This window comes from Carya illinoinensis, chromosome 6, assembly GCF_018687715.1.
Source record: "Carya illinoinensis cultivar Pawnee chromosome 6, C.illinoinensisPawnee_v1, whole genome shotgun sequence".
Taxonomy (NCBI): domain Eukaryota; kingdom Viridiplantae; phylum Streptophyta; class Magnoliopsida; order Fagales; family Juglandaceae; genus Carya; species Carya illinoinensis.
In genome coordinates, this window is record NC_056757.1 from 33,887,994 (window position 1) to 33,905,767 (window position 17,774).

Here is a 17,774-nt window from a genome sequence, read left to right on the forward strand (position 1 = left end):
CAACTTCGTGATTTTTGGCTTGTAGCCGCTGAGAAAAAGCCACAATAGAGGAAGAGTAGCGAGTCCCAAGACTCACCAAGTCATAAATAGCATCAGAATCTGACTTATTAGTCAGATTATTATTTTCTTGCTGCAACATGGCACCAATGGTAGCTGCAGAAAGAACAGGAGGTTGAGATGCAGAATGCCTCATGGATGGATCTAGAGAAATGTTAGAAGAATGAGCCATTGAGAAAAGAATAGAAGGCTTAAAACGAGAATGCTGAAGGAATGCAGATGAGTTATAGAGATGAGATGAAAACTTGATGCGGATTAGATGAACTTCAGGACTGATTTTATAGAGATAGCATAAAGAATAAGACAAACTATTTTATCTTCAAATCTTATTTAGTCAAAAGAAATACAAGATATGCTGGACACACATTGTCAAAAGTTTTCTTACTAAGCCAGCGAGATTAACAGTAGATTGTCCCTATTTTTCTAGTAAACGATGAATCTCTGCTGTTATCTGCCGATATTGACCTTGTATCTGAACCCTTTCTCGTTCCAGCTCTTCTATTCGTGGTTGCAGATCATGAGCATACCAATCTGCAAATTTTTTCAACTCTTGGTTTTCTTGCTTTAGCCTTTTATTCTCACTATCCTTATTAGCAAGCTTCTGTCGTAACTCAGATATTTGCATGTTAAGATGATCAATCTCACTCACCCTCGCCATTAACCTTCGAGACATGATCGTAACAGAGGCAGCATATTGATTACTGAGCATTCTTGATTCTGCAATAATCTCAGAATCAGCCTTACTAGAAAAACGGTTCACTGCTCCTATCATGGTATTGACGGCCTCAGGAGAGAAGATTGATGATTGATGCGTCAAGGGTTCCTGATTCAAGTCTGGAACATTAGTGGAAGAGAATTGCTCAGCCATTCTATCGTTGTGGAAAAACAGAACTCAGGTCAAGAAGTGATTATTTTTTTGGCATCCGGTAGATGAAAATGATCATTTTTTTATAGAAACTCGGAGCCTTCAATCCCGTTTGTCAACAACATCAGGCGATTGTTTAAATCTTCAGCCGTATTAAACTCATAGAGTTAGGCCTCGAGGCTTTGCAGCACTTGTCGGGTCACGGACGGCTCCATTTTTCAACTATCTACAGTGACTATTAAACGCATCGTTTTCTTCAGTCCATTTACTTGTTGCAGATCCTTTTTAATGATGCCAAAAGGGGGAGAAGTGTTAGACTAGAACATTAACATTGTTTAAATTGCTAAACTTGTTATATATGCTTGGAATTATATTTATACTTTTGCTTGAAAAACTAACGCATATTTTCAGGGGGAGCTTAAGTATTAATATAGGTTTCAAGTTCTATCAAATATTTGTCATCATCAAAAAGGGGGAGATTGTTGAACTCAAGGTTTCAAGTTTCATGTGATTATAAATCTACACATGGATTTTGATGATAACAAATGAATTCAAAGAATAAAGAAGTCTCAAGCTCAAGTTGTCTACACAATGGAGTCAAGCACATCAAGGAAACAAGCATGAGCAAGAAGGGAACAAGTTCACATTAAAATTATAGAGTAATGTTGTAAATCTCTTCAAAATTCGAAATTAGGATTAATGCTCAAAATTAATATTTTATCATAAAGCATTAAAATACATTTTCCACATGTGCATGAATATTTTTGAAAATTAAATTTGAAAATTTTGAAAGATGATTGATTGTCATCTTTTGCATGTGCATGCCTTGATTAAAGGGTTGAACTTTGAAAATATTAAAGATGATTGATTGTCATCTTTCACATGTGCATGTTTTATTTGAATATTTTCAAAAGTGATTGATGCTTTTTTAGACTTATACAAAAAGTAAAAGATTAGGTTTGAATTTTTTGAAAATGAAAGTGTGCTCATTTTGTCATATGCCAAAAGTAAAAGATTAGGTTTGATTTTTTTGAAAAAGTGAATGATGTTGTCTTTGACAATTGATAAAGAAGAACCTTTTATTTGAATTCTTTGAAAAAGTGAATGATGTTGTCTTTGACAATTGAAAAAAAAAAGAACCTTTTATTTGAATTCTTTGAAAAAGTGAATGATGTTGTCTTTGACAATTGAAAAAGAAGAACCTTTTATTTGAATTTTTTGAAAAAGTGAATGATGTTGTCTTTGACATGTGAATCTTTTTAAATTTGAATATGAAGTCTCATATGCCTATAAATAGATCATTTGAGAGCTTCACATTTACAACACCAAGAGCATACAACATTCATTCAAAGCTTTCATTCTCTCTTCTCTAAACATTGAGCCTTAATCCTTGTTCATTTTGAGAGATATAGCTTGCGCTGTATTGTTCTTATTTCACTCGTTGAGGAGTGTTTTCTGATAACCTACCCACTATCAGCTTTTGTATCAGAAAAATGGTGTGTATAACCCTTGTGTGTGTAGAAAGTATTCTACACGGGGAATAGTTGAATCACCACGTGTAAGGTGATTGCAAGTGTAGAGGGTGTTCTACACGGATCCTTTGTAGCGGTGTTGTTCAAAGGTGTAATAGGTTTCTATCTCCACCTGAATGAGGTTGAATAGTGAATTTGGAAATCCTCAAGGGGTAGCTTGAGGCAAGGACGTAGGCAGTGGGGCCGAACCTCGTTAACATACTGAGTTTGCTTCTCTCTTACCCTTACTCTTTATATTTATTGTTATTTCATACTTTGTTTATATTTTATATTATATATTTGATTTATAATTGTTATTTTTTTTAATACAACTCAATTCACCCCCCCTCTTGTGTTAGTCATCTGGGCAACAAATTATATTATAGATATATTTAACGGTATAGAATATAATAGTTAATAGGATGGGAAGCTCTAACATTCAACTAAAAATAAGCAAATACAATATATAAATAAAAAATAATCGATTAGTGGTCAATAACTTGACTCTTACCCATTTCATACAAGAGAAGGCCGTTTAAAGTAGTTTTGATAGAATCCAATAAATGGATTATATTATTATAACTAAAAGTTGTAGTGAAAATATTTTGTACTGCATTTTGATAGTCTAAACTGGCTGCATTAAACTTTCATTACCTCTTTCCCATAATCATTGGTTAAGAAAAATAAAAATATAGGTAAATAACAAACAGAAGGTCCGTTGAATAGCCGAAAGACAATGGTTAGGGATTATGACGACTGGGGGATACACATCACTCTATAAGTATGGAAGTCGGTCAAATCTGAAGAATTCAAGGTTGTTGGCCTCAGAAATACCGCTCGTGACGACAACAGGTGCTTCTCAGTGCGATGGCGCGTGAATCTCACGCTCACTTTAATCTGTGCATGTGACTCATGTGTCACTCTATTGAACAATATTCTTTGGTTGTCTGAAGGATCAACAGTTGGGGACTCTTGCAGTGTGGCGCGTGGCGGTTGTTGGGTTTTAAAAAATAGTAAATCAACACTTCTCCTTACCATGAACGGAAAACAAAATAAAGACTGAAAAGAAAGTGGCTGCACAATTTTTGAACTAGTAAAGTAGGAGGAGGAGGGAGTAACCAAAACTCCACACTCTTCTGGGCGGGGAAGATGAGATCTTGGGATGGGTTTTGGTTGAGAGCGAAACGCTGGAGAGAAAATCTGTAGCCTTTTATGGTTGTTCTCTCTACTGGATGTAAAAAAGGATATTAGTTTCGATATTGCTGTCTCTCACCCAATTTCTTTCTTTACGAGACAGATATTAATTGTGCTTGCATAGGAGTTTCTACGGGGAAATATAAAATTTAAATTGTTGGGAAAGGAAAGTATACTTCTGCATTGTTGACAGGTGAGATTAAAAAATCTCAATTTTTAAAATTTTCTTATTTATGATAATATTAATGTGAGTTAAGTGTTAACATGACAAACCGATCTTATGAAAAATTAAAAATTTTGAACTAATGATAAATATATGGACAATGTTAGGACTACCGAGAAAACATAGCGAGAAATTGTACCGACAATATAATTTTTTTAAAAAGCATTTTTTATGTATTATAAAAGTATAAAAGAATAAAAAACACAATACTAAAATAAAAAAAAAATACAAATCTTAAAAAAAAAAAAACCTGATTGGTACAAATAATAGGTACACATTAAATTCTCTTTTATGATAAAACGATATATCATAAGATCTAATATTGTTTTATAAATTTACATTTATAAAATTTATTTTACGACGCCTTAATTATTCCTATCCAACTTGAAAGGATTTGGGAAAATAATCTACGCAAATTTCGCATATTTTTTTTTATAGAAAAAATGAGGTTGATTATTAAAAAGTAATCTTTTTGTAATACAGATTTCAAGTTGAGTAATGTTAGATGGATGATGTTACATCCACCGAGGATCGTACCGAATAGTGCTATATATATTTTTTGTATTTTTAAAAAGCATTTATGTGTATATTTAAAAAAATAAAAATACTAGAAAATAAACGTACACACAAATGCTTTTAAGGAAAAATAATAATAATCAGTATACTTTATCAAGTTCGATATCATCCTAAGATGTGCATGCCCCGTACACTTTATTTAAAAAAGAAAATTGCGACAAAGAAACTTTACATTACACAGACCCATTTAATTAATATTTGATTTGTTATTTTTATCATTTTAATTAAATACACACATATTTAAGTATTATAATAAAAGTATAAAAATAATAAATCACACATTAATCAATTAGATATGTGTGATGTAAGACTTCTATGTAAAATTTTACTTTAAAAAAAGATGGAATCTATTATTAAAAATGATTTTTTCATATAGATTTGAGGTTTATTTATTTTGTTCAAAATAAATACAAGATACGGCTATATTTAGATGTTAAGATGAGTTGAGTTTACTTAGTTAAGTTTTGAAGAATAATATTTTGTGGGTTTACTTGAGATGTATTTAACTTGTTAGATTGAAATGTATGAAATGAGTTGAGATGAGTTTAGTTTTTTTATAAAAAGTTAAAAATGTAGTAGCTTCCATCAATATATATCATTTCTCAATCAAATACGAAGGAAATTGACAGTATAACTCTCAAATATGCTCATCAAATGTGTCTACTCGTATATTTTTATTTATTTATAGGTTATTTTCAATGATTAAGAAAGTGACTATTAGTAAATTTATATATATATTATTTCTTTTAATGATTAAAGATATTTAAAAATGTTAAAAAAAGAAAATAAGAATAAAAAAAACTCATTTACATTAAGTAAATATTTAAATAGACCCTAACATTGTACAAATGCAAATTATTTTCGGAAGAATTAGGAAGAACACTCACAATGGATATTGTAAAATACAATTGCCTTTAAAATATAAAGAAATTTGTACCAAAGTGATGTCCAATAGATCTTTTATTTTATCTTTAGTTTACATTTTACTACAATACTTCATTTACTTGTAGTGGAAACTGTTCATGACTTTAAACATTTTATATTAGTTTCTTTCTCCTCAGTTTCTATTTTTCAAATGAAGTTTCATATTTTCATTTCACGTTCCCATGCTTTTCTGAATGTTTCTTGCCATGTGGGCTGTTGTGTTGGCTTGAGTTACTCCAATCAGTCTACATATATAGAAGCAAGCATATTTTCGTAGACGTGCAAGAACCCGTTGTATATACTTTTGAGAATATTTATATTAAATAATCTTTTTTTTTTATCGTTTAGAATTAATTTATATTTTAATTTAGCTTATAAAATTGGATTAATTTAAAATAAGATATAATTATATGATATTGTATATAAAAAAATATTATAAATATTAAGAGATATAAGAATATCATTAATAATTAGAGAATATATTTAAAATGAATAAAAAAATATTAAAAATTATAATATTTAAATAATATAAAAAATAGATAAATTGATAAATAATATATTATAAAAATTAATATATAAAATAAAAAAATAAATTTTAATAATATATTTTAAAGAATAAGATGAAGAATTTATTGAGAGTGTCCTGACTTGCTGACCTTATCCTAAAAGGGGCGTGGTGAGGAAGATCCGACGTGGCCCCCCTTCGGAATTCCATTCAGCCAAACTCAACTCACGACCACCACGACCATCAAATCAGCCTCTAGTGGCTCAAACCAGCCCCACCTCCATCCATCCCAAAACCCTAATTCCCTCAGTACTTGAATATTTTCACAGCTGAATTTTTACCTGGAATCCTTTTCATTGTCCACTTCGTCCTTGATTTTTTTTTTTTTTTTTTCGTGTTCTTTCTTTGTTTTAATATTCGAAAACTACCATGGGGGGTGGTGGTGGAGTTGGGGGTGATATCTATTGGGGAAGAAAGGAGGAAACTGAGTCTAGAGGAATCACCGTGATCTTCGCTTGGGCTTCGATTCAAGAGCGGCACTTGAAGAGCTACATCGATTTGTACGCATCCCTCGGATGGAATTGCCTCGTCTGTCATGCCGATTTTCTCAACGCGTAACTTCTCCATTTCCTTCTCCTTTTTGTTTTGTGGTGTAATTTGGTGTTGGGATACTTGTTGCATTACTTCGGAGTTCTATTGAATTGGTAATCTCAGGATGTATGTTTGGCTCATTTTGAATGAGAATGCCTCTTCTTTACCTACTGGTTGATATTTTTGCAGATTTTATCCTGAGAAGGCCATGTCTTTGGCATTTCTTGTTATCAATGAGCTTGTTGAGGTCCGTTTAACTAATTTTTCACCGAATCAGATGCATTTACATATTTCAGTTGAAATTTCAACGAAAGATCGTAGATCGTAAATCTAATGCAAAATTTATGATTTGGGGCGAATTCCCTTTTTGGTTTTGGGTGTGCAGGAGCTAAGGATTAGGCCATGTCCTATAATATTTGTAGCGCTTTCTGGTAGTCCTAAAGCTTGCATGTACAAGATTTTTCAGGTAAATTTCAGTTGACATGATTGATATTAAATTTTGGAAGTTGGTTCATGCAAGTGTAAGTCAAGCATTTATTATACGAGCTTAAATTGTAAATTACCTTTTGAGTTCCGCGGTCGTAATATACGTGCCTTCATCCACAGGTTATTGATGGAACATGTGGAGAGAGGTATCCGGTAGGATTGTTTCTTTGCTGTGGATATCATTCTCTGAGCATATACATCGCGTTTTGTGTGGACAATGACTAAATCAAATTAACTTTATTCCTTAAAATCTTTTTGTTTCTCCTTTTTTTCTGTTTTGGTCGTTGAAGGGAGAGTATCAGTTGATCAGAAATTGCGTTTCTGGCCACATCTATGATTCTAGTCCAGTAGATCTTACAAGTGATTTGGGTGCACGATTCACACTACACCCCTCTCTTAGGAGAATGCCTGGATCATCGAAAATTTTTTCTTGGTTGGCGAAGGGCATTACTTCTGGTTTGGATGCATTATATCTTACTAGATTTGAATCCCAATGCGTTGAGTATTGGCAGGCTTTGTACTCCTCTGTTGTAAGTTTTATCATACCTTTTTGCCAATAAACTTGTCCTTTCTTCATTTTCATCAGTTAATATAAAATTTCCTTCTCTTTTCTGTAGAATTTTAGCGCTCCTTTTCTCATTATTTGCTCAGAAAAGGATGACCTTGCACCTTACCAAATGATCTGCAATTTTGCTCAACATTTACAAGATCTTGGGGGTGATGTTAAGCTTGTTAAATTGAATGGCTCCCCTCACATGGGTTCGTCTCAACAATTCTTTCTTTTTCATTACCTTCATGGTGTAGTTTTGAGTATTATTATTGGAACCGACATCGCAATGGCTTGTGAATATTTGTGTTTGCTTATAAGATCTTGAATCCAAGCACCATAACTTTATAAGCAGCATTATTTTCCCTCTTTCACCTTGTAGCTGGTATCATGGTGATTGATACCCAAAAAATATTTGAATCAAAAGGGTGGGTGGCAGGTGCAATCTAAGCAATGTACATGGTAGAAATTAGGATGAATTTAGTTTTGACCTTTTGGATATACCTTCTTACTCTGAAGAAACAGCAGAAATTTTTTACATGAAATGTTTTAGAATTTCAGATTTAATGGTCCTAATCTTCAAAAGTTCATCAAATCTTCTTCTTGTTTATTTTTTCTTGAGCTCAAAAGCTCATTTAATCAATAAAATTCTAATCCTCTCATTCATAATAGATGGTGGGATGTCGGAAAGTGCATACAAGTTTTACAAATGAAAGTAATTATCTATTTAACTCCCCATATCACCCTTAAGTTGGAATCTACCCAAAGCAGATATCATTAAGTTTACTGGTTATTTTTTACTTATAAAAAAAAAAAGGTTTACTGGTTATTTTTGTGCTCTCTATGTGCTAAAAAATCAGGATTTTCATATATTGGATTTGTAATAAAGAATGACTTTTTAAGCGTTTCACATCTCTGTGGCTTGTATAGAACTTAACATGATCTTTACATTGTTTCAGGTCATTACAAGCATAATCCAATCCAGTATAGGGCTGCTGTGTCCAGTATGCTTGACCAGGCAGCTTTGGTTTATTCCCAAAAGATTCGACTACTGGGAGAAAGAACTAGCATGGAAGGCATGCATGATGAGATATCTGAGCTAATCTGTGACCTCCAGAATGCAGCTGTTACCTCAAACCAGAGCCTCACAAGAGTTGCACTAGGGCCAAGTGACCACTTCTTTTTGCCAAGTTCAGCAGAACATCACTATGGTAGAGATTCTCCATCTCTACAAGACGAACAAAAAGAAAGATCAATTTCTTTGCCTAACCCGTCAAGCATCAATGCACATAGTGTGCTTGGCCAAATCCTCTTTGATGTTTGTGTTCCCAAGAACGTCGAAGGTTGGGATATAAAATTTGGTGGCTCTCTGAACGGGCAGCCATTTGCTTCTGTTTGTAGACCATCCCCTTTCCATGGAATTAAATGCATTCGTCGGTCAAGACTTTAATATCTCCTACATCATGTGAAACTCTGGTATATGTTTGTATGAATTTGACACTTGTGAATAGTAGTAGTGAAGTGGGGTTCCTTTGGACATCTTGGGGAAAAACTGGAATAGTTTCTGCACTTAGGCCAATTCACAAAGTTCACGGCCAAATGAGGATAAGAACATATGTACATCATAGGTACATGGAGAGTTGTATGCTTGAATATGATCTCCTGCCCACCTGTTCGATAAGCTATGCAAGTCTACAGAAAAATGAGGAGAAGATCCCAAGTACAGAGTTAGGTGTATGCTTTGATGACTCAGAGGTGAGGCTCCTTTGGTTACTGAGGGCTCCCATGTTTGCAGATTCAGAAGTGAGCCAGACTGTATGTTATTCTCTTCAAATATTCCGCTTGTCGTTCAAGCATCAATACTTGGTGCACGAGCTTCAAATGATCAAGCATGAGGCTGGAGACCTGTACCATGTAAATAAGAGGAAAATTTAGTGGTAAGGTCCTTTTTTTTCTTGCTCCCTTTTTGAATCTGTAAAAGGACGATACTTCAGATTGTATAGTGGAATGTTAGATGTAGTTCTGTGCCTCCATTTTTGTAAACAGAGGTTAGAAATTTAGACATTTATCTTAAGTGGGCCATGGTTCTTAATAATTATAATGATATTTTATTACTTACCTGTAGTTTGACATGAGAAAGTCCGTCCAAGGTTGGAATTTGTGAAGGTTGAAGATGAATTGTGCTGTAGGGATGATTGGATGCGTCCATGGGAATTAGTGTTGATTTACATGAGCTCCGAGATTTCCACGTCAAAAGACCTTCCAATTCCCAGGGGAGCTGAAGCTTTGACCTTCAAATTCCAATCAGAGCTCATTAAGCTGGTCATGTGTAAATCTAGAGAGTTGTTCATTATTTCAACATACACGCACGAAAATTGAGAAATATTTCTTCCACAAAAAGTTTAATAAAACGAATTACATACATACATACCTTTACAGACTTGATTATAAAGTTTTATACCATAAAATAAATCTTAAATGTCGTTTATTATACAGTATTATGAGATTTATCTTAATTTTATAAAATGAAGGTTGTTAATTTCCCAACTTATAAATATGTTTATTTTTGTCTTTTTCTAATTCTCTCTGCCAAATCCAAAGAATAACTTGGAAGGCCTAATCCGATCTGACTAGTTGGCTTGAGCGTTAAAGGTTTAACTAAATTAATATTTAATAATTTTTGAATTTTTGAATTAATGATTAGGTGTTTAATAATTTATATTAGAGTAAGGACTATGTTATAAGTTCAAATCGCAAAATAAGAGACATATAGGCTGTGTTAAAATATTTTGATACTATGAATGAGAATAGTGTTAATTAATTGAATATTGATAAATGTGTGAAGTCGAAAAAAGTGTAAGGGTTACCACCATCGATATAGTGGGCCGTTGTGGACAGCAGATTCAGAAGTATGGTGCAATGTTATAATCTTGAGGACTAAATGTTTAACCAAATTAATATCCAAAAGTCTTAGGATTTTAGGATCAATTGTTGGATCTTTAACATCAATCAATAGAAAAATAATATTTGTAGTCTTAAGATATGCAAATCCCCCGCACCCTTTCAAAAACTGTGGATAAATTTAAAATTCATATGAACAATTTATTATTTTAATAGAGGACCTTAGGGTTAGGTGGTGGGGCACTACCTCCCGTCGCCTCACCCCAACCCTGACCCCGACTAGGTGGCCCGAGCTACCTCACATGCACCATGCCAGGGAGGGGTGCCTTACTCGCAGAATTTGAAGTAGCGGGGGCAGGGCAGGCCACCCTAACTTAGCCCAATTAATATATATATAAACTAATTCTTAAATATAAAACCAAGCCGTTTTAAGGAAAACTTCAAAACAACATTGTTTTATACTTAAAAATTAGTATATTTAAAAAAAAAAAAAAACTATAGCTCCTAGCCCATTTTAACTCTCTCCCTCCGTCGTCTTCACTCATCTTTAATCTCCACTTTTCTGTTCTCTCTCCCTCCACAAGTCCACCGTTCTCTCCTCCTCCTCCTCTTATTTTCTCCCATTTTGCTCTCCATCCTAAAACATCAATAATGCATGCCCTATTTGTTTGATTTGTTATTAATGTTATATTTGTAGATTTAAAAGATGGATATGTAGATTTGTTGTTTTGGATTTTTTTTCTTTTTTTTGCTCGTTGTTTCCCGCCATGGGTGGGTGGTGGACGATTGGGGACGGATGGACAACGGGACTAATCCACCCTCTAGCATGTAGACGGAACAACCCCTCCTACTGGTTGTAGGGGCAGATTCCAAGGGGCAAATCCCAAACCCCACCCATCCGGGAGGTGGGAAGGGGGCACCCCTGCCCCGACTGTGCATGTAGTATCTTTAATAGATCTAACTTTAAAAAAAAAAAAAAGTACAAAATTTAAACACTCTAAAATCACATATAGCATTATTCAACTCAATATCTATGAAATGAATAAATCTACACAATCTCTTATTATTCACACAACCTCCACACACCATATTGTTTTTAATTTTTATTATTTTTTTCTTTAAGCAAATATTTAATATATAAATAATGAATAAAATAATTGAATTAATTTAAAAAAATAAACACAAAAAAAAAAATTAAAAAAAAATTAAAAATTTGAAAAAAATATAGTACGTGAAGATTGGGAAGTTATCCTCCTATGAAATATCGTTGAAGTTGGACACATGACGTGGCAATATTTTTGAATTTGTAGTTTCAAACCTGGGCCGGTAGGCCATTTCATATTTGTTGCTCCCAACACGGTCGTATTGTCAAGAATGGCATAGATTATCGAACCACGGACATTCCAACGGCAACGGTCATCTTGCTGTTTTCGTTTCGCTCTCCCACCATCTCCCTCTTTTCCTCTTTTTCTTGTAGTTTGGGCGCTTCTCCTTAACTTGTAAGAACAAGAGACTAGAGAGCATCGTTATGGTGGTCGAAGCGAAGCGAAGCTATGAGGAATGCCGCCGACAGAGGCTGGAAGAGAACAGGAAGCGAATGGAAGAGCTCAATCTGGGCAGGCTCGCCCAAGCTCTCAAGGCCTCCAGCCCTAAACCCTCTCCGGTGGGTTTGGATAACTCCTTATCTCTCTTATTTACTCCCTCTGCATTTTGGATTCTAGAGTTTGATGGTTCTGGTGGATTCTTTTCCTCCTAAGGGCAGATGAAGCAGGCGAAGCGACCTACGCAGCCTGTGGACCCCTCTTCCGTGCGGGTGAGAAGATCGAGCCGCGTCGCTAGCAAGCCCCCTCCCAACTACAAGGAAGTCAGCTCTCTCTCTCTCTCTCTCTCTCTCTCTCTCTCTGTGTGTTTTACAAGCCGTGTCGCTAATTAGTCCCCTCCTTTTTTGTTCCTTTTGTGCTGAACATATACAGTTCCTCTGTACTTGATAAATCGAACGCGTTGTTTTAGGAGATTTAAGGTGCTCGCTAGGTTGATGTAGAAGATTTAAGGCGTTAACAAGGTTGATTCCTGATAATTCTGTTTTTAGACAATTGTTCTTCAAGTCCTAAGTATCCAGTATTAATTTGATGCATTTTGTAGTTTATACTTGTTCTAGAATTTATATAGAAGAACTTTTGCTGATGTCTACATATAGCGCTAGGTTTGAGTTTGATTATATGTTGCATTTTATAAAGCTGTTATTCCCTGCCTTTTCGTTTTCTGAAGTCCATGCTGCCTTATTTATATGCCGGAGGGCCATTAAGATCATAGGACTAGATTATGGGGGTCCATCTTAAATGATATCGGTTTTACTTGGAGTTTTAGATACGTTAAAATTATTATTCTTTTTTTATTGCACAGGGTGTCTACGAACAGTGTCTTGACTAATTTGGGGGAGCACAAGCCCTCAGTAAGGAGTTTTCCACGAGTGCACCTTATCCTCCAATCCGATAGCCTTTAGAGATTGATTGCACCAATAAGATTCGAACCTTGTACCTTTGAGGGAGCATACCACCAAGACCAAGGACTTTACCACTTGAGCCAACCCCTAGGGTTGATACGTTACAATTATAAACTACATTATTTTCTTAAATAGTTTGGTAACGTTTGGAGTAGTTAAGGATGCCTAAATAGCTTTATGCTGTTCAAATGATTAATTAATGCTTTATTGGTTTGCCAACTTCTTGATTGTTGGCAGGTCCCAATTGAACCTTGGGGGAGGGCTGGGAGGCCCAGAAGGTTAGCATAGCTCAGTGTTAAAAAATCGTTCCTGTACTCAACAAAAGACTTGAGTATTCCATAGGTTGCATATCCTATACTAATGTGGGGTTGACTTGTAGGAGCTACCAACGAAGAGATCTGTTGAATAGATTTTATGCTTCAGATGAAGCACGGCAAGATGCAATTGAGAGAGCAGAACAAGTTGAATTGGGCCTGGGATCTGACTTCCCCACTTTTCTGAAGCCCATGCTCCAGTCACATGTCACTGGTGGATTTTGGCTGGTAAGTCTATGATCTGTACAAACAGTACAGATGATACTATGGGTGCATTTGGAGGGAAAAGAATGAACAGAATTTTGAAGACGGGGAATGCTCCCTGGAAGAAACTTAGAAGTCTCTTCTTTAATACTATGTTTCTATGGGCAATTGGAGTGGGTTAAGTTTCCATGATTTTCTTATATCTCTTTAACTTGTTTTTTTATGTGTACGTCTTGTATACTTGGGCTTTGCCCATTTTTCTTAGCATGGATAAAATCTCTTCTTATAGAAAAGAAAAGATGATTCTATGCACGAAGACTGTTCTTTCAGTAATATATGTTAGCAAGTGTTGTTGAATCACTGGTTGTTCTTAAATTCTTGTAGACTGACATTGTTTATGAATATGGGACAATAAATATTGCTTGAACTCTTGCCCAAAAATTGAAACTTGGACATTTGTTTGACAGATCTGTGGTTGCTTTTCCTTTTAAATTGTTGCACATGATTTCTTTGTTCTTTATGTTGAATGAAATAACAACATCTATCGTAGGTAAAATTTTGATTTCTCATATAGAGTACAGAATTGGTGTAACTTCTAATTTTATCCCCATTTTTTTGCTATAAAATAGGGCCTGCCTGTCCAGTTCTGCAAGATGCATCTTCCCCACAAGGATGAAATGATTACTTTAGTAGATGAGGATGGCAATGAGTTTCCAACAAAATATCTTGCTAAAAAGCCTGGTCTTAGTGGTGGTTGGAGAGGGTTTGCTATTGATCATCAGCTAGTTGATGGGGATGCATTGGTGTTTCAGTTAATTAAGCCTACCACGTTCAAGGTGAGAAGCTGAACTCGGATGGATGCCTATTTGGCACACTCAGAGCTTTAAACATCTATGTATGTTGTGAAGTTTATTCCTGAGGTAACAGAGGTATTTATGAGTTGAAAGAGGCAGGCCATGATTGCTAGACAACATTAATTTTTTTGGTGTTTTCCCATTTCTTGTGTCTGCTTGAATTACATGCATCATGTTTTTTTCCGTGTTTCAAGGTTATTTTTCATTTCAGAGATGGTTTTGCTCTATAGAATTCTCGATTTTTAAAGTAAAAAATTTCAATCATATAGGTGGTCTATTTATGGTACTTTCCTATTTTATTCTTCCTAGGTGTTCATTATTAGGGTATCTGAGTTAACAGATAATGAAGAAAATGACACGAACTCAGATGTCTCGCCCTTGGACAGGAGTACCAAAAGAATCAAACCCAGTAATTGCTTTCCACTCTGGAACTTGGTATTTGTATAGCAACTGATATAACATGGTTCATAGTTCTCACTTTCATCTATTGCTATTCTTGGCAGGCACAAAGTAGTATTTACACTTGATGTCTTAGTGGATTCTTCTATTTTGCTCAAAGAAAAAGCTGCGGTACAATTAGGATTCACCACTTCTTCTAATGTAACTAACGTAGGGTTCATCATTGTCGAGGCTTTTCTCCAACTCTGTTTAGAGAATAGTTGTTGTCCTCTGAAAAATATTTTCTTGTGGTTAGCCTGGCTTGATAATGGAATGTAATGAACCATACTAACGACATTGATGGCGTGGGATTGAAGCTTACTACGTTATTTCTTAAGAAATTGCATTTCTTTCTTTTCCGATAAAATCTGTTTGCTTATTCAAGGCATCATTTATGTTTTTGTCTGGCACTTGAGGGAAGACTGGCTAGCATTCTGCAACAAGTTTCCTGAATGTTTGTTAGAAATATTAAATAAAGAACATGTAGAGCAGTCTGGGGACAACGTTTGAATTGTAGTTAATTACAAAGGTTATATAGATCACTTCTTGAAACATCTGGTTGGTTCTACATATTATTACATTAATCATTTACCAGAAGAAGAAAATGATGCAACACCTTCAGTTTACAAGACTGACGCTCCACCACTGAGCTTACAAGGGCTTAGCAAGAAGGTGACACTTCTGAAGAATGATGACTAAGAAAAATGATATTTGTAGTTGTAGAGTGCACAAGAGTAGACTAATCCTTTTGTAAAAAGTGACTAGATATAAGACTTACATGAAAAAAAAATTAATTTTTTAATAGTGAACCCCATTATTTTTCAAAAGAATTGCGTTGCGCTTACACACTCCATAACTATATCTAACTTGACGAATAATGCTGCACTAATACAAACAAAATAAAACGCCAAACTCAATATCTCATTTCCCAAACCCTAAACTCTAAACCCTAAAAAATATACCTGGAACCCTAAACTCTAAAACCCTAAACCTTAAACATTAAACGCTAAAACCTATACCCTAAACCCTTAAACCTAACCTAAAACCCTAAACCAATAATCCTAATCCCTAAACCCGAAAACCTAAACCCCAAACCCTAAAACCAAAAACCTAAACCCTAAACCCAAAAACCTAAAACCTAAACCCTGATCCCTAAAACCCTAAAACCTATACCCTAAACCCTGACCCTAACCCTAAACCCCTAAATCGAAACCCTAAAACCCTAAACCCTAAAACCTGATCCCAAAAACCCTTAATAAACCCTCAAAACCTAAACCTCAAACCCTAAAACCTAAAACCCTAAACCCAATGCCCTACCTTAGTTTGTTGCATTATTTCTATCACATCTTCAAAAAAAAAAAAGTTGGCCTCTTTACTAACTTGATGTGTAAGAATGCATTTATACTAGCGATCTTCAGAAAAAAGGTGCATATGGCTCTACTTCCTAGTTTCACTTGTGAAGGAAAATGGCATGTAGTCCATGAATCCTTACTGGTCTTTCCCAGATCCTACTCCCCTGTTGTCAACTAGACTAGGTAAAAGCTACACTTTGTAATTCCAATTATATTATTATGAGCAAAAGAAAAGATGCCAATGGGGCTTGTACTTCCAATTCTTTGAATTGTTGATTCATCGCTAGAGATCGCTTAGAACCAATAGTTTATTATCTACTAGATTTTCTATTCTAGTACTCAATCTGAGAGTTATCAATATTTATCAAATATGTTCATATCTAATGGAATGCGATTGGATCAAATGACAAAAACATTGTTGAAAAAAATGGCTTTTCTTGGATAAAACAAAAGTTGGATTCATGTAACAAGGTACAGGTTTCCCATCCCCTAGTCGGAATATATGTTGCCATGAAATAGGGATTAAGTGGAACATAATTGATTGGGTGGTAGAGTCGTGGAAGCACCTCTTTCTTCCATATTTTGGACCTTAGATTCGTGGAATAATGTACTACTGCTGAAACACGGAAGAATTGAAATCTTAGATCAAAACATTATGTATGGATGATATGAACTGCCTAAACATGAAGTCTTGAACAGCAAATAACCAAAGATATTACTCACTATATCAAAAGATTTCCATTTATGAAAGATGTTAATCCATTGAAAAATAAACAAAATATGAATGTTGGATGAAATGGTTGTTGCTATCTGTTACAATAATGAATCATTGGTTTAACTGAATAATTAAATACAATTGATAGACCTTTCTCTTTGTCTCTTAGGTCAATGGATCTTCTCAATTGAAAGATTTCCTGTATAGATAATATACATTCCAGTTGACCCTGAGCTTAATTCTAATTATATAAAATCCATGTTGTCCTTAATCCCTTCTGTGATTTGATGAATCAGATATTGACTCGCTTCTCAAAGAGAAAGTGTTTCTATAGTAACCGCAGTATCCATGTCAAAGTGCTCCCCTCACAATAGAAAGAGTAAAAAGAATTTATTCCTCTCTCTCAATGGAGGTTGGGCCGATAGTTACTTCGATGTTTTCAGGTCGTCTTCAGTTTCTCTCCTGTTGACAATAAACTTGAGTAGCTAACTTGACAAAGCAGCAAACCTCCTCCCGCTTTATATGCTTACGTGTCAAGGATAGAGGTAGCCCCTCATAGAGAGAGGGAGCTAATAAGAACACCAATATAAGCAAACTCTTTACTAAAGCAAGCCATCAAATTCAGAATCAAATACTGCAATCAAGAACTCCGAGAAGATGCTGTTAATTATTCCTATCCTGATTAAAGACATGATTAAACACTGAACTCATGGAATTCGTTGACAGGCTTTACTTGGAACTCTTAGATTACAGCTTACTTAGATATTACAGATCAACTAAGACCGTTTTCCGCTCTTCGCTATGCTCGTCTCCCCTCAGGAAAGATACAACAACAAACAACTACAACTTTTAGTTTCGGCTGCTTGAGTTGTTGCAAACCCACTTTTTTTTAATGAGAACGACGGTATCTCTAAGACCGGAGACAACTCCCAGATTTACATCCAACAGCTGCATATACCATTTTGGTATATCAGAAATTCTGGATGTGGAACATTTTGCTACTACTTCTTATAT

The 17,774-nt window shown here is 34.8% G+C and overlaps 2 protein-coding genes across 5 annotated transcripts; both read left to right on the forward strand.

Annotated features, from left to right (window-relative positions):
* Window positions 1–6,016: 6,016 nt before the first annotated feature.
* Window positions 6,017–9,909, forward strand: LOC122312426. Of its 3 annotated transcripts, XR_006243184.1 has the most exons (8): window positions 6,018–6,469; window positions 6,636–6,693; window positions 6,832–6,912; window positions 7,053–7,085; window positions 7,223–7,462; window positions 7,550–7,691; window positions 8,439–9,416; window positions 9,605–9,909. XR_006243184.1 is itself a non-coding variant. In XM_043127028.1 (7 exons), the coding sequence occupies exons 1-7, from the start codon at window positions 6,285–6,287 to the stop codon at window positions 8,927–8,929; spliced, it is 1,230 nt and encodes a 409-aa protein (XP_042982962.1). In that variant the 5' UTR covers window positions 6,018–6,284; the 3' UTR covers window positions 8,930–9,550. The 3 variants fall into 3 exon arrangements, 2 of the variants coding, with proteins under 2 accessions (XP_042982963.1, XP_042982962.1); XM_043127028.1 differs by lacking the exon at window positions 9,605–9,909 and having other exon boundaries at window positions 8,439–9,550; XM_043127029.1 differs by lacking the exons at window positions 7,223–7,462; window positions 9,605–9,909 and having other exon boundaries at window positions 6,017–6,469; window positions 8,439–9,550.
* Window positions 9,910–11,725: 1,816 nt separating this feature from the next.
* LOC122312427 (B3 domain-containing protein At3g19184-like) lies at window positions 11,726–15,060 on the forward strand. Of its 2 annotated transcripts, none has more exons than XM_043127030.1 (7): window positions 11,726–12,043; window positions 12,143–12,244; window positions 13,121–13,161; window positions 13,263–13,425; window positions 14,031–14,237; window positions 14,565–14,664; window positions 14,759–15,060. In XM_043127030.1, exons 1-7 carry the CDS (start codon window positions 11,909–11,911, stop codon window positions 14,767–14,769), a joined length of 759 nt encoding a protein of 252 aa, XP_042982964.1. In that variant the 5' UTR covers window positions 11,726–11,908; the 3' UTR covers window positions 14,770–15,060. The 2 variants fall into 2 exon arrangements, with proteins under 2 accessions (XP_042982964.1, XP_042982965.1); XM_043127031.1 differs by having other exon boundaries at window positions 11,901–12,043; window positions 12,138–12,244.
* The last annotated feature ends 2,714 nt before the right edge of the window (window positions 15,061–17,774 follow it).